Source organism: Camelus dromedarius, chromosome 16 (assembly GCF_036321535.1).
Source record: "Camelus dromedarius isolate mCamDro1 chromosome 16, mCamDro1.pat, whole genome shotgun sequence".
NCBI lineage: Eukaryota > Metazoa > Chordata > Mammalia > Artiodactyla > Camelidae > Camelus > Camelus dromedarius.
Genome location: NC_087451.1, coordinates 31,650,170 through 31,670,097, shown reverse-complemented (window position 1 = coordinate 31,670,097; position 19,928 = coordinate 31,650,170). Strand labels below are relative to the sequence as shown.

The 19,928-nt window shown below is 60.2% G+C and overlaps 1 protein-coding gene across 2 annotated transcripts; it reads right to left on the bottom strand.

Annotated features, from left to right (window-relative positions):
* Nucleotides 1–56: 56 nt before the first annotated feature.
* Nucleotides 57–16,038, bottom strand: EVPL (envoplakin). 2 transcript variants are annotated; one of them, XM_031469130.2, is made up of 22 exons: nucleotides 15,867–16,038; nucleotides 13,453–13,552; nucleotides 12,916–13,070; nucleotides 12,686–12,812; nucleotides 11,827–11,952; nucleotides 11,592–11,630; nucleotides 11,313–11,474; nucleotides 11,127–11,234; nucleotides 10,853–10,948; nucleotides 9,757–9,882; nucleotides 9,165–9,311; nucleotides 8,683–8,837; nucleotides 8,430–8,527; nucleotides 7,958–8,130; nucleotides 6,811–6,989; nucleotides 6,586–6,724; nucleotides 6,262–6,455; nucleotides 5,737–5,887; nucleotides 4,930–5,013; nucleotides 4,687–4,797; nucleotides 4,500–4,592; nucleotides 57–3,749 (listed from the first exon to the last, which is right to left on the bottom strand). In XM_031469130.2, exons 1-22 carry the CDS (start codon nucleotides 15,962–15,964, stop codon nucleotides 309–311), a joined length of 6,102 nt encoding a protein of 2,033 aa, XP_031324990.2. In that variant the 5' UTR covers nucleotides 15,965–16,038; the 3' UTR covers nucleotides 57–308. The 2 variants fall into 2 exon arrangements, with proteins under 2 accessions (XP_031324990.2, XP_031324991.2); XM_031469131.2 differs by lacking the exon at nucleotides 11,127–11,234.
* Nucleotides 16,039–19,928: the final 3,890 nt, after the last annotated feature.

Here is a 19,928-nt window from a genome sequence, read left to right as displayed (position 1 = left end):
AGCAGTGCTGTCCTTTGTGCTCATGCATCAGACAAATCCATTCCATGTGACCAAGATGCTGGGAAAAATCTGTTTATTGGAAGCACTGGTTGGGGAGGAGGGAAGAAAACAGAGCTGCTGGTCTCCAGGTCACGGGATGGGCTGGGCACCAAAGTTAGAGGAGGGAGCCCAATACTGAGAACATATGAGGAGCAGAGCAGCCATCAGAGGGAAGACCCACCCCTCGGATTAGGCTGCTCTAGGGGCCAGGGGTGCATGCATCCTACCCTCCCCCCTCACACACACTCCCCACGACTGCTTGGCCCCCATCAGCGCAGGGAGCGCGGGACGGTGGGGGAGGCTGAGCGGTAGCAGCGGTACCCCTCCAGCGAGGCTGGGAGGAGCAACAGGCCGCTCAAGGGGTCTTTCCGGCAGCGCCCCATGGCCTCCTTGTAGCTCAACCGCTCCTTGGAGATGGGGTCTGTCAAATCCTTCTCATGGCTGGCCTCATCCTGCAGGAGCTGGGCCAGCTCTTCACTGATCATGCCGGAGACCACGGCCTGCTCAGTGGGGATGCGGCCAGTCCTCTTGGGGTCAATGAGCCCTCCGGTCAGGTGCTGCACTTGCAGGTGTGGGAGCACGCTCTCCCGGGGCATCCAGCCCTTCTGGACGGCCTCGCCCACTGACAGCCTCTTCTTGGTGATAGGGTCCTCGATGCCAGTGAAGGCCTTCTGGGCATTGAGCAGCCTCTGTGTTGAGCTGTTCTCGATCAGGCCCCTCTCCAAGGCCTTGTGCACGGAGTAGCGCTCCCGGCTGAGGAGGTCCACGATGCCCCCCGTGGCTGCCTGCGCCTCCAGCAGCTTCTGCCCGGTGATGGGATCCAGCATGTTCTTGGCCACAGCCGTCTTGATAGTGCATTTGTTGTCTGTGGTAGTGTCGTAGACCCCGGCGATGGGGAAGCTGTCCTCGCCGAGCCCAAGAGAGAAGCTGGGAGAGAAGAAGCTGGTGCTCTGGGGGGCCGGGGAGGTGAGCGGGGACTTAGAGATGATGGCGCCAATGGAGAGAGAGGAGCAGGGCTTGGTCTCCCCGGCCACGAGCAGGGCGAACTCACAGATGGGGAGGTGGCCTTCCTTGTAGAGATGGTACTCCTCCTTGGAGATGCGCCGGCAGTGCAGGGCAGCCTCGATGGAGTACTGCTTCCCGCTCTTGCGGTCCAGCAGCACAGACTCCTCCCCGCGGGGGCCCGAGGTGGTGATCTCCTCCCAGTCACACTCCAGCTCCTGCAGCTGGAGGTACTGGCCGCGGTCGATGATGCCTCTCTTGTAGGCCTCATACGGGGACATGTCTGTCCCTGTCTCAGGCTCCAAGATGGAGATCTTGGTGGAGAGGTTGGTCTCTCGTGTCTGGGTCTCCTGGTTGAGCTCCTCTCGGCTCACCTTGGTGTGCAGGTCCCGGAGGGTCCTCTCCTTCTCGTAGATCTGGTCCTTCTCCCGGAGGATGGCTGCCTCCAGCTGCGAGAGCTCCTGGCCCCGCTGGGCTGCCCTCTGCCGCTCGCTCTCTGTCTTCTGGCTGAGCAGCTTCGACTCCTCCTGCAGCTGCAGCACCTTCTGCTGCTTCTGCCTCTCCAGCTCCCGCAGCTCCTGCTGCAGCTGCCGGCACTCCTGGTTCACCTGGTCCCGGGCCTTCTGGAGCTCGGCCTCCTCCTGAGACCAGGTCCTCTTCAGTGCCTCGGCCCGGTCGATCCGCTCCCGCAGGCGCCTCGCCTCCTCCTCCCGGCTCTGCCGGGCTGCGCGCTCCCTGTTGAGCGTCTCCCACACCCGGGAACGCTCTCCCTCCAGCACCGGGTCCTTCTCCACCCTGATCACTTCCTTGTAAATGGTCTTCTCTTGCGATTTGGTTTTCTGGAGCACGTCGACCTGGACCTGCAGGTTCTTGCACTCCCGGTGCAACTCTGTCACCTGAGTCTTCTCCTGGTCCAGGTCCCGCCGCAGGGCTTCCGTGGACTTTTCCAGATCCGGGTCCTTCTCCAACTTGACCACCTCCTCCATGATGATCTTCTCCTGCACCGCAGGCGGCCGCTTCTCCAGCTCCTGGACCTTCAAGGTCAGCTGCCGCAGCTCCCTCTCCACAGCCAGCTTCTTGCTGCGGTCCTCCTGGAAGCTGAGCAGCCCCTCCTTCTCCTCCACGGCGACCCGCAACTGCTGCACCTCCCGCTCCAGCTGCCGCCGCCGGCCCACCTCCTCGTCCAGGCTCCGGCTCAGCCGGCTGTGGTCCTCGCGGAGCTTCGGGTCCTTCTGGGTGACCACCACCTCCTGCACCACCACCTTCTCCTCGGGCCGCCTCCTCTCCAGCAGCATGTACTTGTTCTGCAGCTCATAGACCACGTCCTCGGCCGCCCGCCGCTTTTGGGCCGCTTCCCGCACCTCCTGGCGCAGCCGCTGGGCCTCCTGCTCCAGCACCGGGTCCTTCTCGTGGCGCACCACCTCCTTGTTCACCGTCTTGGTCTCCACCTTGGACCGCTCCCGCCTCCACTCATCGCGCTCCCCCTGCAGCCGGATGAGCTGCTCCTGGGCCCGCCCGCTGCTGTTGACCAGCTCGTTGAGCTGAGCCTTCAGGCGGTCGATCTCCCGCAGCACCTCCGGGCTCCTCTCATGCCTCACCACCTCCTGCGTCACCTGCTTGTACTCCACCATGGGCTTCTGCGCCCTCAGGACCACCAGGTCGGGCAGCAGCTGCTCCACCTCCTTCTCCACGCTTCTCCTCTTGCTGGCCGTCTCCTGCAGCTTGGCCCTGAGCCGCGAAATCTCCCGCTCCGTCTCCGGATCCACCTGGAAGATCTCATTGACGCGCTCCTGGAGGTCCACTCTGGGCTTCTGCTTCTCCACCACGCAGTACTTGCCCTGCAGCTCCTTCAGCTCCCTGGCCAGTGCCTCGTTCTTACTCCTCTCCCCCTCCAGGAGGCTCCTCAGCCTGGACGCCTCTTTGAGGAGGCCTGGGTCCTGCTCCACCTTCTTCACTTCCTTCACGATCACCTTGGGCTCCACGGCGCTGATCGCCAGCTCCAGCTCCGTGATGCGAGCCTGCAGCTCGGCCACGGCCTCCTCCGCCGCCTTCCTCTGTGCCACGTCCTCCTGCACCTGCAGCCTCAGAGCCCGGGCTGCCTTGACCATTTCCAGGTCCTTCTCCACCTTGACCACTTCCTTCACCACGACCTTCTCCTTCACAGTCGCCTCCTTCCGCTCAAGGGCCAGCAGCTCCGTCTTCAGCTCCTCCAGCTGGGAAGAGATGGTGGTGTTCTCCGCCCGCAGGTGCTGGATCTCACTGCTGAGCTGGGCCACCTGGCTGTCCAGGCTGGGGTCCCTCTCCACCTGGGTGACCTCCTTGGTTAGCAGGTGAGGCCGTGTGGCCTTCCTCTTGCTCTCCAGCTGCATGACCTTCTGGGCTGCTGCCTCCAGGTCTGCCTGCAGGCTGGCCCGCTTCTTGCCCTCGTCTTCCACCTGAGACTTCACCCTGGACAGGTTGCTCTCCAGCTGGGGGTCCCGGTAAAACTCCACCACTTCTTTCTCCTCCAGTTTCTCTAAGGGCCGCTGGGTCCTCAGCTGCAGCAGCTGGATCCTCTGCTCCTCCAGCTCATGCTGCACCTGGGCCACCCGCCTCCTCTCCTCCTCCAGCTGGGACTTCAGGGCCTCTGACTCCCTCCCAGCTTGAGAGGGGCTATCCGACCCCTGCTGTGCATCCTGGGTCACCTGGATGTCCTCACTGAGCTCCTTCTGCAGAGTGAGAGGAAGAGGGAAGAGTGCCAGGGCGAGCGGAGGGAAGGGAAGGGATAAGCCCATTCCCAACCCCCCTCCTGAGCTCGGACCCCTCCCTGCTTCCTGAGACTTCCCAGTAGGTCCCAGGAGGTGGAGCTAAAGACCTGGGAGGCTTGGAGGCGGGATTTTGAGAGGCTCTATCAATGCCCAGGATGTTAGGATGCAAGGCAGTGTTCAGGGTGAGTTTGCACTAGAATGTGCAAATAGGAAGTTCCTCCCTTCCAAACCTTTTCCCCTTCCCCTTCCATCTAGGCTCAGAAATGGGCCCATACTCCTCTGAGGGGTCCCGGAGTACTCCTCTGGGTAGGAGAAAACAATCAAGTCCCTCGGCCGGTCACCAAGAGTCATGGAGAACTTCGGGCTCCTGGTCTCCCATGGATGGAGACCTAAGTGACCTCTTGCCCCAGGTCCTAAGGCTGAAGACTTTGTGAAGATGTTTCTCCTGACTGCATGGGGGGGGGGGCGCACTGCCCAGTGGCTAAGCTGTGACTGCATTGAGTGATATCTCCTGGTACTAACTCTGAGGTGGAAACCATCCTGGAAAAGCAGGTGGGAGAGAACCGGGGGAGGCAGGGAGTGGCCCCTTTCTCGGGCCGCTGAGCCTGTCCCGGGCTGTGGGCTGCCCGGGGGAGAGGGGAAGGAAGACTGCCAAGTCAACGACCGGGCCAGGCTGCCTGGTGTGGGAGCAGATGGGCGTCACCTCCATACCTTCTCCAGAATCTTCCTGGCAAACTCCAGCTGCTGCAATTGCTGCTGGTGTGCAGCTGCGACCTCAGTGTAGGTCTTCATCAGGCTCTTCTCCTGAAGAGGCCAGAGGGAGGTAGAGGAAGGGGGGGTCTCAGAGGCTGCAGAGCCGGCACCAATGGATGCAGAGCCCCACCCAGTCCCGTCTCACCTGAGCCTGGATGCTCTCCTGCAGGGGACCCACTCGGGGTCTCTTGGGGGCCGATCCCACCTTGGTGGGCTCCAGGGAACAGCGGTAGGTGTCTGCCTGCAGCTCGTAGTCCTGAGTGGGGCAGGGAGTGGACAAGAGGCTGGTGGTCAGTGCGGGAAGCTGGCAGGGGAGGGTGGCGTGGGAGACTGGCAGAAGGAGTGAGGGCAGGTGAGTAAAGAGGGACAAGCTGAAGTAACTGCTCACCTGGAGGGCCGCCTGCAGGTGCTGGGAGAGGCGGGATGCCATGGCCCTGTCCTGCTCTCGGCCCTGGACCTCCTGCAGCAGCCTCTGCCAGGGAAGAAGTGAGTCAGGAAACACCACTCACTGGACTCCCCTCCAGCTGGGCGCCTCCAGGGCCGCAGGCAGCCAGCCCAGCCCACAGGCAGGACGGGCTACATGGAAAACAGCCTCTTCTTCCCCATGACCCTCTGTGGCCTCTGATGGGACATTTCACCCTCCCCCCCAATACCTGGCCATCCTATTTACTCCTCAGGCCTCAGCCTGGGTGTCAGTTCCTTCCAGACGGCTTGCCCTGACCCCTACACGTGTCCTCAGTGGGCTCCCACAGCGCTCTGGCTCTTCCACAAAAGCGATCATCAGCATCATGACCGGAGATGCGCCGGCTGCCCCCCGGGACTGTGGGCTGCCTGAGGGCCAAGCTGCATCCCGGCCCCTGGTTCATTACTAACGTGTAGTAGGGGTCAGCAAGTATGAGGATGCAGAAAGAGCTGGAACCCCCAGGAGTATAAAAGCCGCTGCCCATCTCTGACCATACAGAGAAGCACTGGCCATTTCAGTGAGCAAAATGAAGCATTTTGGGTGGTGGGTGGTGGTGAGTGACCCAAGGCCTCTGCGGTCTGAGCTTTGAGGTCATTAAAACACTGGCCACTAGGGGGCCACATGTGCCCAGGCAGCGCTCCCTGTTGGGATGGCGGCCAGGGAGGTAGTCATGGCTTGAGGGCCTAGCTCTGGGTGCCGGCCCCCAGGTCACCTGCAGCCCCAGCCCCTCACCTTCTGCGCCTGCAGCTTGTAGGTGATCTGGCTCGGCCCATCGCTGGGCTGCACCTGGTTATGGGGCAGGTGCTCCAGCCAGGAGTTCAGGTTGTCCCTGCTGTTCTTGAACTGCTGGTAGGTAAGGCTGGCGTCCTGCACCATCTTCTCCCTGCAGGAGGGTGAGGCCCAGAGAAGAGGTGAGAGCTGCCTTCAGAGGACAGGTGAGGGGTGCACGGAAGAGGCTGGTGGGTGCCTCCTTCTCTGGGACAAGTCAGGAGGCCCAAATGACCCTCCCTCCCATGCTGATCCTCTAACTCTGGCCCTATTCTGGAGCTGGGCATTCAGAGATGGATCAGACAGTCTCTGCCAGGTACCACATGGGAGGTCAGTGCAGTTATTATCCCCTTTTAGAGGTGAGAAAACAGCCTCAGAGAGGTGAGGTCACTAGTCCGAGGTCACTATTCCAAGGTCACACAGCTTATCATCAGTGGCTACCGGGCACTGTGGAAGCATGCCATGAGCCCCAGTGACCCAGCCACTCACCGCAGGTCCAGCTGGTCCCCAACAGCATGGTAGCGGTCGGTGAGGGCCCGCACCTGGCGCTGCTGGTGCGGCAGGTCAGGGCAGAACTCATGGAAATTGTTCTGCAACGCACCGCACATGTGCTCGGTGGCCTTCAGCTCGCGGTGCAGCCCCAGCACGCAGGCCTGCTGCTCCAGCAGCCCCCTCCGCTGGCGCTGGGGGAGAGGGGCCACAGCATGATGTACCCGTGAGGTTTGGTGAGAGGCCATGTGCACCCTCCACCTGCCCCCCAGTGCTTGGTCAGGCTGTGCCCCGCTCCTGGCAGGAGGCCACCCAGCCCCTCACCTGCAGCTCGCTGACCCTCTCCTGCAGCGCACCCGCCCCAGCAGGGAGGGGGGCCTCCTGCGCCAGGGCGGACTCGAAGCCTCGGATGACTCTGTCCGCATCCCGGATCTGCCGCTCCAGACGCAGGGCAGCCTGAGCTCTGCCACAGAGGAGGCTGAGGGTCAGACACCTCCTTGGCCACACCGTGCTGCCCTGCCCAACAGCCCCCAGCCCCAGAGCACTCACTTCTCACTGTACTGGCTGCAGAGAACCTGCACGTCACTGTACTTGTTCTTGACGTTGTTGAGGGCCACGGGCAGGTGCAGGGCGGTAAGGCCCACGGGCCGCACTGACAGAAAAGCCTCACACTCCTGCTGGGCTGCCTCCTTCTCTGCTCCCAGTTTCTGCAGCCGCTGGGCGGTGCCCTGGGGTGGGGGTGGGATGCTGAGGACCTCCTCTCTGGGCAGGTGGGTACCACCCACCCCTCTCTCCAGCCATGTCAGCCTAACTCTGCCTATGAGGCCTGAGAGTGCGGTGGGGACATTCTTGGGCTCAGTCCCTGTGTGGATGACCTTGGATAGGTCAACCTCTCTGATCCTCAGTCTCCTCATTGACAGAGTGCTCGATGGCAGAATGAAATGAGACCCTGTGAGTAAGGAGCTCTTGCCCAGGTCAGTACTCATGTCACCATACTGTTCATGACACCTTTAGTTCTCTGCCATGTTGCTCCAGGCAGCAAAACCCTATCTCCATCCGCTAGGGGTTATTTCATTCTTTTTTTTTTTAATCAATTATTCACTCATCTATCCCATAAGCCATTGGTGCCAACTCTGAGCCACGCATTGCCTACCTTCCAGTCTAATTGGACTTCCAACGCCCCTGATGCAGTAGACGCTGTGACTTCAAAACTCCAGGACCAATTTGGAAACTGCCTGGGCCCAAGAGATCTGCCAGGTCCCAGGGCAGTTGTAACCAGTGCCCAGCGTGGGCAGAGGGACTTGTAGAGACCACACAGTGCCTCCTTCTGCCTTCTCCTCCTGCTTCCTCCTCCAACACCTCAAAGTCCCCTTGGCCCGAGGACCCAACACCTGCAATCTGTAACACCTTTCCCACTTCTGGAGCCCTCCCTCCCGGCCAGCCCTCTGACCGAGCTGAAACGCTGCCTCCCAGTATCTCCGGTGTATTGTGGACTGAGAATAACAAGTTGCACAATAATGTGAACAATGTGATTCAATTTTTTAAAAACCAAATCCAAACAGTGCATTTGAATAGAAACCGGTTTGAAAGGATATAACCCAAACTGCTGCCCGCCAGGTGTAGGGAAGGGGCGGCTCTCACTGTTAGCCCTTCTGGATCCTTTTGTGATTGTGTTTACACTTCTGCAACCCCTCACCTTGTGGCTTTGGATGCGGCCCTCCAGGTCCTCCAGGGGGCTGGTGCGGCTCAGCGGGGCCCGGGCCCAGGCCAGCACCTGCCTCTCTATCTGCCCCAGGTCCTCCTCCAGCCGGGTCATCTGGGTCAGGAGCTCCTGGGCCTGTGGCTCAGCTGGGGCTGAGCCGGTCGGAGCTGGGGGAATAGGATGCCTGTGAGGGTCCAGGGCCTACGTCATGTCTGCCCGTCTGCCCGTCTGCTTCACGGACTCCTCCCTGAGTGCCTGCAGAAGGTCCTGCGTTGCATAGGGTGGGATGGGGGAGGGAGGGCCTAACTGAGGGAGGGACAGCCCCAGGGGCTCACCAGCCCAGGAGCAGAAGTCCTTAATTCAGGGTCACCCTCTGCCCCCTGCAGTCCCCACAGCGACCAAAGCGGGGCGCTACTCCCTCTCCACCAACAACGCCTCCGCCCATGCTCGGGCCAGCCCTCGGTACCCTGCTGGCTGGGCCGCGAGGGCTCCACAGAACTGGCCTTCAGGTGGCTCTGGACTGTGGTCAGTTTCTGCTTCAGGGTTTGCAGCTCCGAGTCCAGCCTGGAAGGAGAAGGAGATCAGAGGAGGAAGTCCCTCCACTCTCTTCCCCAGCCTTCACTGGTCCAGGTGAAGACTGGGCAATGGCCTCAAACCACAGGGCCTGGGCTGGGCCCACAACCTGCCTCCTGCCCCTGAGGATCCCCAGGCAGACCCACCTGGAGGCCCTGGCCATGGCCTCAGGGTCTGGAGCTGGGATGCACAAGCAGGCGGCTGGGACACGTTTGGTCTCGCCTGCCAGGCCCTGGACCACCCAGGTGTGCGGGTCAGTGTTGTCCATCAGTGTATACCGCTCACCCCGCAGCAGCTGCACCTGGGGAGGGGGGCACGTGGGGAGGGACTTACGCAGGCTCAAGGGCCAGGCTGGAGAAGGGATCAAGGCCAAGTTGGGGTAGAAGCTGGGGATAGGGACAGTGGGGACAGGAGCTGAGACAGGGGCAGATGTAGGGGGTGGGAGGTGCTGGGGTAGGGAGAGGGAGAGGCCAGGGCAGAGCTTGGAGAGGAGTGGGGCTAGGGCAGGGGTGGAGCAGGGGTGGGGTGGCGTGGTGGCAGGAATGGTAGGAGTGGGGCAGGGGTGGGACTGGAGGCAGCCGGGGTGGGGTGGGCCGGGCTGGGGGAGGTGGGCGGGCCAAGGCTGTACTTCTCCTGAGTCCCAGTCACAGATGCTGTCCACGTGCAGGGGCTGCTGGGGGCAGTTCCTGCGCTGCGGCAGAGGGGCCACCTCCCGGCTCCGCAGCTGCAGGTCCCCAACGGTCTTCTCGGCCTTGGCCAGCTGCTTCTCCTCTGCCTGCAGGGTCCCAGGCAGTGGGGGCTCAGGCCCGTCCCATAAATGCCCCCCAAGAGGGTGAGGGGTCTGGCCTTCATGAAGACAGGGTCTCTCAGTGAGCAAAGTAAAAGGAGCCCCTCCCTGGGGACCCAGGGTCTGGGTGTGCTGGTTGAGATGGGGTAGGGGGCTGCCCAGCATTACCCAGATCTCCAGAGTGGGAGCTGGAGGGGCCTTAGACCTCTCCAAGGCAGCCCCTGAGACATTACCACAGAGGAAGCTGGGGTCCAGAGTCGGAAGGGCTGCTTGGTAACAGACCAGGCTCCCCCTGCTGGAGCAGACCCCCTGCTCCTACCCACAAGGCTGGAGCTCCGGGCAGGAATAAGTACCCAAGAGGCGAGGGGCTCAGACACACAGGCAGGCCCTGTCCGCAGGAGTGGGTTCAGGTGGCCGGGTGGGGCCGTCTCACCTCCAGCTGTTGCAGCAGCTCTGTGGGGGTGCCAGGGGCGCCCCCAGGGCCGGGGCTGTACTGGGTGTCCAGGCTGGAGTGGAGCTTTGCCAGGGTCTGGCTGACAGAGTCGGCCTCCTCCTGGAACTGAGGTTGGCGGGCAGTCAAGGGCAGATCTGGGGCACTCGCTGCCCACAACCCTGCAAACCAGCTCAGTGCAAACCAGCTGAACCCAAGCAGCCACTTGCCGTACACTGTCAGCCCTTCTACTCAGGCAGAGGGGCCTTTTTTACTGGAGTGCTCTGCAAATGGAACATTTGGGGTCACTGAACTTAATTTCTATTAGTGTCATAAAACACTTTGGTTTGGGACCTTCCCCACAGATAAAGGGCAGTGCCTATCCTGCCTCATCCAGCACCTGGGGTCGTCCCGGCTGCGGCCCCAGGGTGGGTGGCCGGGTGTCTCAGAGTAGAAGCTGGGAAAGTGCTTTAAAGAAACCTCGCACAGTTGGGTGATGGGAAATTCTCGTCAACAGGCCGGATAATGGTGTTGTGAGGTGTATAGGAAAATACCTTTTAAAAAAAGACGAAGGAAGGAAAAAAACTTCATTTTCTCAAATTCTCAGAGTACATAAAACATTTTGGTTGGAAATTACTAAAACAACAACTCCCTATTGTATATTATGTCAGTGTTTCTCAATCCTTGTTTCATTATTGTCCCCTTCCGAGGAGTTTTTTAGACTTTTTTTTCTTTACTTTCCCCATTATCACCGTGAAATTTTAATACCACAGATAAGCTATAGATCCTTTACATGTGTATATCTGTGATTTATGCATAAAAAGTATATTTTCCCCCCATAAGAACCAACGCTCATCCTATGGAGAAAGTATGTGTGACATTTTCCTTCTGAGACCTAGTCATGTCACAGCTCTGTCATTTTGTTGTTGTATGTTTTTTTTGGTGAGGGGAGGTAATTAGGTTTATTTATCTTAATGGAGGGACCGGGGATTGAACCCAGGACCTCATGCATGCTAAGCATGTGCTCTGCCACTGAGCTGTACTCTCCCCTCCATAGCTTTGTCGTTTTTATGAGGTGCCCTGAATCCGAGATGCTCACCCGGCGGTAATCCTCCACGTGCTGCAGGTGGCTCTCCTGGCAGATGCACAGGTTCAGGAAGTTCTGCCACTCCATCTTCAGGGCCTCCTGGTGGGCCTGGGGGCAGGAGCACGGGGCCCTTGGACCATGCCCTGCCCCTGTCTGTCCACCCACTCACTCACTTGGAGGGCCCTGCCCACTGTCCTCAACCTGGGCCACGTCTCCCTCTCCCCAGCCTCCCTGGGAAGCGCCTCAACTGAGGAAGCGGGGATCCCTAGTGCCTGGGCCTCTGCACCTGGATGGGCCCCACAGCCGGATGCCCAAGCTCCACCATACGCTCCCCGTCATCCTCCAGCTGGTTCACACACTGTTCCTGGCTCAGCAGCTCGTGCTGCTTGAAGTGCTGGGAGAGAGTTGGGGAGCTGGCAGTGAGGATGAGGATGTCCTTGTCCCCCCCCCGCCCCCACTCTCCCCCACTGACCTCGTACTCCCTCCGCACGCCCGCAGGGTCTGCCGTGAGGTCACTCCAGTCCTGCTGTAGGATGTGCTGCTGTTGCTGGGCCAGGGCGCTCAGCTGGCGTGTGCAGCCCTGCAGGTGTGTGTACAGGCTGCCCAGGCTCTGCCCTCGCCACGAGGCCGCCTTCTGTGCTCCGGTGAGAGGCAGGGAGCAAGAAGGGGCAGCGAGCGGTTAGAAACGCTGGCCCCGGCAACCTGCCCCACTCCCAGACCTCCCAGCCGGCTTGGCCCTTCCTCTGCTCACCAGTAGGTCCCGGTATTGGCTCCGGATGGTGGCTGCATCCTGCTTCGACCAAGGGAGAGAGAATGCAGGCTCAATGAGAGGTGGGGTACAAGGGAGAATGCACCCCATGCCCTGGGCCATCTGTGCCCCATTCCTCCATCCCTAGCCCCAGGGGGCCAGCCAGGCCTAGCTCAGGCTCTGATGGGAGAAGGGGGCTGCGGCGGAGCAGGGGTGTGTGCCCGGACAGCTCACCCACCGGCCCTATGAGGCTCCGCAGCTGCTGCCCGTAGGCCTCGATCTCCTTCTGCAGGATGTTGTGCTCAGCGATCTGCTGCTCCAGCTCCGCCATGCCCGGCCCATACTGGCCCTCGCAAACCTGCTTCTGCAGAAGAACTGGCGACTCAGCTCTGCTGCAGGGCCTGGGGTGGGAGCCCTCCCGCACCCACCAGCACCCTCCCCGCATCCCCATCTGCAGGGGTGGAGCTGGTCATCTGGATAGTGGGTGGACAGGCCAGGTGGGCGCCTGGGTGAGGGGCTGGCGGCTCCCCCAGGGGAACATGCTGTTCTCCAGTGGTCCTAGCCAAGGCCTCAGCATTGCATGACTGCAAGCCCTGAATCCCACTGGTTCCCGGGACTCAGGGCTCAGCCTCTGAAAAGTCTCCCCACTGTGCCCTGCCCCCTCCCTGGCCCTGGCTCCTGACTGGACACCTCCAGTCTGGCTCCAGGAGCCTAAGCATCCCCTGCCCTGCCTTCCCTCTGTCCCTTCATTGTCATCCCGGCACCCCTTCTATTGTGACATCAAAGCACAATTCCTCACCTAATGTTCAGGGTACCCGTGATCCGGTTCTGCCTACCTGCCCAGAAAACCCCACTTCCCATCACACCCCAGGCTCTGTTCCTTTTTTTGGAATATCCTCTTCTCACCACTTCATCCCAACCCTGCAGAGCCCTCCCACCTGCAGGAAGCCTTCCCTGACTGCACTGCTCTCTCCCTTCCCAGACCCCTAACCGTCCCCAGTCCCTGACAACATGAAGCTCTGTATTGTTCTCTGATTGCTGCTGGGTGTGCCTCTGAGCTCCTGGAAGTGTCTCCGACACTGGGGATGGCCGCTGACCTGCTTCTGCTCCAGCACCCGTGCCCAGTCGACCCTGGGCCCTACGTCGGGCGGCAGCACCATCTTCTCGTACAGGGCACGGTACTCAGCGCACTCCTGGGTCACCCGCTCGTGCAGCTGCTTGATGCTGCCAAGGAGGTGGCCAGTAGGTTGGAGCTGGGCCTGGGGCTCCACCCGGACCCCCAGCGCCTCCAACCTTGAGCCCCAGCCCCTGCCACCACCCTGCTCACTCCTTCTCGATCTCCTCAGCCTGTGGGTGCTTGAGCCTCTGGGCCTTGTCCACGTCCAGGAAGAGGTCCTTCAGCAGCACCTCGGCCTCCTTCAGGCTGCGGCCTACCTCCTGTCGGTGCTGCAGGGCCTGGTTCTGCTCGCTGTGCTGCCGGTCCTGCGGCGTGGGACAGCATCCTCACTGCCCATCACTGCTGCCTGAGCCCCACCCCGAGGGACCCTGGCCAACCTTGGTGCCTGCACCGGCAGGTGGCTGGGCTCACGTACCCTTGGGGCAGACTCAAAGACACAGGGGAGGCCTGGGCCCCCTCAAGCCTCTTTGACCCTCCAGGCTAGAAGCCCAACAGAGGAGTGCTAAGCCCTCTCTCCCACTGTTTAGGGAGTGGCCACTGTTCTGTGGCCACTCCCTAAACAGTGGCCAGTGTTCACAAGGCTGTCTGTTCATCTTTAGTGTGATGAGTGGACACGCCAAGGACCACCAGGTGTGACAGTGGGCCTCCTACGCCCCCACGTCCTGCCATCTGTCCCCCAGGCCTCACCTGCTGCAGCTTCTTCTGGGTCTCCAGGATGTCCCTCTCCACCTGGTCGGCGTTGGCCTGCATGCGGGAGATGAGCAGGGCCAGCTCCTGGGTGGCAGCCCTGGTGGATCGGTGCGGGCAGAGGGCAGCGTGGTTGGAAAGGTTCCCTCTGTTCTCCTTGGGCAGAGATCTGCCCACCTGGGTGGGGTCCCCTGCCTCTCCCTGCCCCATCCTGCCCAAGAGCCAGGCTCACTGCCCCTGAGGGAGGAGTCCAAGACCTGGAGAGCACTGGTCTCTCTGTAGGAGGCTCCATGAGACACCCAGTCTTGGGCTGGTGAGTGTGGCTTCACACAAGGGTTCAGAAAAATGAGGGTCCTGGGTGTGTGCGGCACTGCAGAGTGGGCCAAACTCCCTGTCCTGGAAGTGTGTTCCCAACCCCATCCGGCTCCCTGCTGATTCTTTGGGCTGGACGACAGTCGGCCCAGGAGTGAGTCACTGGCTTAGCTCCTAATACCTGAGACCACATGTCTGGGACTTGGGGAGGGGCAGTTGGGCTGGCTGGGGGCAGGGGAGCAGCAGCATGTCCCCCCAGCCCAACTTCCTCCTACCCCAGTCCTGTCTCCCCCTGCTGCCTTGTGCCTAAGCTAACAAGCTTTCAGAGGAGCCACAGCACCAGGGCAGGGGGAGGCCAAGAGATTGCCAGGGCACCCTAACATTTTCCAGATTCGGGGGGTTCAGAGCCCAAATTGGGACCTGACTTGCTCCAGCCACACAGCCAGGAGCTGAATATGAGCCTGAATCAGGTCCCCAGGTTCATACCCAGGCTTTTTTCCCAGACACTCAGCAGCCTCTGCAGGGCACCTGTTCTGTGCTTGAGTTCACTCTCTGGAGCCTGGAGGGTCAAGCAGACTTAATAAAAAGCAGAGTGGTCTAAGGTCACAGTCCTGGGGAAGAAGGGAAGCCTTCACCAAGCTGAGCCTTGAACAGGGGTCAAAGGATAAGCCCCCCCGTCCCCTCCCCAGGCAGAGGGGCAGTGCCACAAAGACAGCCTGAAGGCACTCTGGCCAGACAGCCTGGTTTTCATCCTTCTCCATCACTACGGCTGTGTGGTCTTGGGCAAGTTGCTTAACTTCTCTGTGCCTGAGGTTCCTCACCTGTAAAGTAAGGCTCTAACAATATCTATCTCACTGTGTCATTATGAGTGTTAAGAGAACTAATTTATCTGAAGTGTCCAGTACTGAGCCTGTGCAGAGTCAGCACCTGATAAGTGTTAGTTTTTAATTCCACTAGAATATAAGTACTGTGAAGGTAGGGACCTGTCGGTTCTGTTTTCAGGGGCATCCCCGGGGCCTGGTACAGAGGTGGCACACAGTGGGTGCTTGATAACTACGTGTTGAACAATGGTGAGCTGTCTTTGGGGGCCTGCAGCCAGGGCACAGGGCCGTGGGGACCAAGCTGCTGGGATCCTACCTGAGGGTGGGAACTTTGGGTCCTGAGCCCTGGGAGGGCTGTTCCTGCCCGGAGGAGCACACTCCACCCTGGGCAGGGCCCAGGAGCCCCAGGGAGGACAGGTCACTCCAGTGAGAGTCTTAACTGCTGTCTTTCCTGTCTGCCTAGAAGCTGAGCCTCACTGTCCTCGAACTGATCCCTATCGGGGTAATGGGCCTTCCATCTCCACTCTCAGCACCACACCCAGGACCCCAGGAGAGCTGCCATCTCCATCCTGCAGAGGGGACTGATGGCCAGTGAGCAAAAGAACACTGGCCAAGTCTTTTCACAGACTGTGGGGCTCTGGAGAGCTGGGCTGGGCCCTGCAGAGAGCTGGGTGAACTGAGGGAGGCTCTGAGGATGCCCCGGGCCCACAGGCCCCTCCTGGTTCCCCATAGCATCCCTCCCCAAACCCATATGATGAAGGAATCACCCCAACTCTAACAAAACTCTCAAGCCGCGAGGTACGAGCCGTGTGGGGAAAGCTGCAGCCTGGACGGGAAGGCAGCACAGCCCTGTCTCCCTGCAGCTGGGCACCCCACCCCCACCTCTCCGCTCCTCCAGCCTCAGTCCTTCTGCCCACCCTGTGCCCAGGTCCCAAGGGTCATCCCAGTTCCAGTGAAGTCTTGAGGGCAGGAGTCAAGGACACGGAACCAGGCCCTCCCAGCGGAGAAAGGCAGCATCTCAGGCCCCTGTCCAGCGCCTCTGCAGAACAGCCCCAACCCGTGGCTTGCAGGCCCCTCGGAGTGTGTAGAGAGCTCCAGGCCAGCCCTGGCCTCTTGCCAGGGCTGCAGAGTGGCGTGGGCCAGGGAGAGAGGCCACCCGCAGGCGCTTTGGCCTCGGGACACCAAATGCCAGCACTGGGCTCCAGCCTGCTGCCTCCAGGTGGCTGGAGCACCTGGTCTGGCACCACCCCCGCCCTGGCCCCCTCTCCCAGCCCTGCTCACCGGCTGTGCTTGCTGGGGGAGCCCTTGGGGGAGACTTTGGCAGAGGAGCCCTTGGGGGACCCCTTCCCCTGGGAGGCTTTGCTCAGCCCCTTGAACATGGTCGTGAAGGCAGGTGCCGGCTCAGGCTGCGCTCGGCCGGTGCGGGAGGGCGGGTGGCAGGCGTGTGTCCTCGCGGGCTGCTCAGCCGGGCTCTGGTGAGGCGAGGCGGCCGGGCACCGGGCAGGCAGTTTCTGGGTGGCCCCTCCCCGCAGGCGAGGCGGCGAGAGCGGCGGGCCAGGCCGCTGCGCATGCCCCCACGCTCACCCACACTCACGCCTGCTCCTGCACAACCAGTTTGGGAGGAAAGGGCACAGCCCAGAGGGCGGGGCGCCCGAGCCTGCCCAACTCGCCGAGAAGGTTTGGACTTGTTACACCTACACACCCAGAGGGAGCCGGCAGCAGTCACACCCAGATGGGAAAACAGCCAGGCCCAGGAGGGACAGGGCTCCAGACAGACGGACGCGCGGATGCGTGTGCAGGCTCAGGGACAGAGGCCCGACCTTAGAGCTGAGGCTCGGGGTTAATAAACACCTCCAGCTAACACAGTGCTATCAGGCAGGCCCCCACCCACAGCTGGGGGAAGCTCAGGGTGGGCGGGAAGGCCTGGGCTCTCTGCTCACCACCAGGGCGCCCAGGTCTCTGCTCCGTGTCCTCCACTGACATGATGGGGCAGCCAGGGGGCATTTGCCCCAGACAACTGGCACTAGGCACATTTTGAAAGTGGTCACCACCCAGCTGGCCTGAGGCTGCTCATCTGGCTGGCTGGTCATCCCATCCGCCCACGGCTCCAGGGCCAGATGCAGTCAGATGCGCATCATTGGGATCCTCAGAAGGGTTCCAGGCGAGCTCCTCAGGGGCTGGGACTTCCTCTGGGCCCCTCCTCCAAGGCCCCCAGCACTAGCCTGCAGGTGCTGCTAAGCCCCAGGTCTGGCGGAGCCTCCTGGGAACCCGCTGTACTTGGGTTTTCCTACCTGCCCCTCCTCATTCCCCAAAAGTGGCCCCTGGTGGCTTTTCTGAAGTTGGATAGCAGTGCCAGTTTCTTAGCCTTTTCCTCACATCGAGGGCCAGAGAGGTCATCTTGGGAGCTGCCTTCTCCTGCAGTTGTCCCCAGGGTCTTCAAGAAAGGAGTGGGTCCCCCTGTTTCCAGGCACTCATTTCACTGGCCCAACTCAAGAAGCCCCTTCAATAGATCTGGAGTCATTCCTGGAACCATTTGTTTTGGTGGAAGAAGCATTTGAGGGGGAGCTAGTGGGGAGCGGTGTAGACATATTGGGTTTGGAGCACTAGGACATCCTGGCAGGCCCAGCTGAGAGCAGAAAACATCCAGGGAAGAGATAAGGGTCCCGGGAGACTGGGGAGATCAGGGGCAGAGGCCTGAGACTGGCCTTATGCTCCATGGGACAGAAAAGGCCGGAGGTCCTTTTAGCTGCATCCCTTTAATGAGCCACTGCATTGAATCTGGCCCTGGACAGGGGACACTGGAGTCACCCACCCTGGAGGGGCAGGGGTTGATAGTGGTAGTGGGGGTGGGGAGAGCAGCAGGAGGCCTTGACAGAACAAGCAGCAATGAGGAAGCAGAGTGGTTGCCAACATTCTCCTCCCAGCTGAGTGTGACAGTGAGACGGAGCCAGCGATGGAAGGCTGGGCCAGGAGGCCCCTCACCCTCTGCTCCAGTCTCTCTCCCCATGTTACTCCTGGGTGACAGTTTTCTTCTAATCACTCGCTGCATGCCTGCAATCCACTGTTCTCAGAAAGGGGCTCATTTGTTTAAACGACTAAGGGTTCAGGAACCAGCCCTAACTGCTGGCCTCTCATCACCAACCTGAGTCAGCTCCTTTCCTTATCTTTGAGACTGGGCAGATGATGGCCCCAGCCTAGGAAAGCCAAGCCAGGAGACAGCAGCTCTCAGTCCCCGTCCGCCTCCCCGAGAACTCCAAGCTCCTTCTTGGGAGGTGGTGGTCATGGGAAGCAGGGGCTGGAAAAAATGTCAGGACTCAAGCCCCAGGAGCGGGAGCAGTCAGGGAACGCCCCGCTGAGCTGGGCAGTGGAGAGGGCTACAGCCCGCAGGTGGTGAAAGGCAGGCAGGCTGAGATCTGGAATATCTGAGCTTTGCCTCCTGTCTGGAGAAGCCACCCTCCTGCCCCCTCGGAAATAAATGAGTATCATGGGGAGCCCTCACATGCCCCAGAGGTTAAGACAGACTGATTCACTGCAGGAAAAACAAGAGCTGAATTCCAGGCGTGACTGTCTAATCAGTCCCCAAATCAGACCCCAGCTTCCAGAGAGGGTTGACCTGCAGAAGGCCGGAAGAGCCAGGTCTCTGAGGCGGCTGTCACTGTGGGATGCTTCTATTCAGATGGCAGCGACCTCAGTCCCCAGGACTAACAGAAAGGATAGGGACAAAGAAAGATATAGGGTTCTAAATATCCGAGAAAAAAATGAGTCATTCATTTAGAAGGCCAGGTTGGGGCTGATGGCCTTGGTGGCCACCTGCACTGTCCCAGCCCCTGTGGCTCCTGGGCACTTGAAATGTGGCCAGTCTGAATTGAGATGTGTTGTTAAGTGTAAAATTCACACCGGAATTCAAAGACTGAGAATGAAAAAAGAGGATGTACAATATCTCAATGTTTTAAATTGATTACAGGTCAAAATAATATTTGGGGTAGATTGTGTTAAATGAAATGTATTTACAAAAATTAATTTCACCTGCGGCTTTTCAAACTGTTTTTGGCTTATAAACAGCGGAAGGTTACTGCTTACAGTTCTGGAGGCTGGAAGCCTGAGACCTGAGGGCCAGCCCGGTCGGGCGAGGGCCTCTTTAGGGTCGAAGACCTGTCGTGCTGTCCTCACACGGTGGAAAGGGTGTTGCTAGTTTTATTTAATGTGGCTACTAGAAAATTTAAAATTACGGATGAGGCTTGGATTTGTGGCTCACATTATAATACTCTATGACTGAGAAGCTGGACTGGGTGTCCCGAGTTTTAGCCTTCCCAGTCCTCGCCCCTGCCACACCTCCTCCTTCTGAGCCAAGCAGGAGGCCCAGGACCTGGCTTCTTGTCCTGCCCCGAGGCTGTCCCCTCACCTGGCACTTGCTTCTCCTCTGTGGACTGAGAGATCTGGAGATCAATTAATTCCAAGCCCCCCTCCATCCTGTGCCAGCTCTGACTTTGAGAGGCAGCTTACTCACACGCCCCAGCCTGGAGCTTCCAGGCAGGCTGACATGGGCCACTCACAGCTCACAGGCCCAAGGCTGGAGCAGGAGGGCTGCTCAGAGCTGAAAACACCTCAGTTCCCAGCTCTGAGGCCACATGAGGGCACGTAGCTAGGCAACCGGGTGGCAGCTTGGCTAGCGTGCCAGGGCTTAAGCTACCCGCCCTCTCCTCCAGCTCAGGGGTCCTGCAGGAAGGGGCATCCTCCCTGATGCAGCAGTTAGTGGTAATCACCTCCGATGAAGCAGATAGTGGCAATTATCTCCTTTGCCCTGGGAACCATAACCTGTTAGGCTTCCATATGCTCCTGGATCAGGACAAGCTTTGCCATCTCAGGAAATTGCCCTGTTTGTACATAAGCTCAGCTATCTGAGCAAAGCTGGCTGGTAACGTCTCTTGCCTTACACTTCCGTGGCCGGCTGAGGAGCCAAGGCACCTGCACCAGCTGGCAGAGAGGACAAGGGCTGGTGGGGTGGGGAGCTAGGGGATGGGTCTCCTTCTGTCCACAGGCACTGGGGGGGACAGAGGCCCTGGGAATCCACTGGGCGGTCTGGAAGAGGCTCTCTTGGCTGCATGGCTGCCCAGCTGGCCTGATAAAAATAAATGCCAAAGGTCAGCCTGGAGAGGAGGGGACTGTAGCTTGCCCAACTAGAGCAGAACGGGCAGAAGCAGGTGCTGGCTATGACTTCTAGGTCTTTCAGGGATTTTAGAGGAAGCAACTCAAGCAAACTGACCAACCAACTCTGCCCATGTTGGGAGAGCAGGGTTCTCCATACGAGGTCTCAAGACAGGGAGCACAGAGGGGACCTCAGGA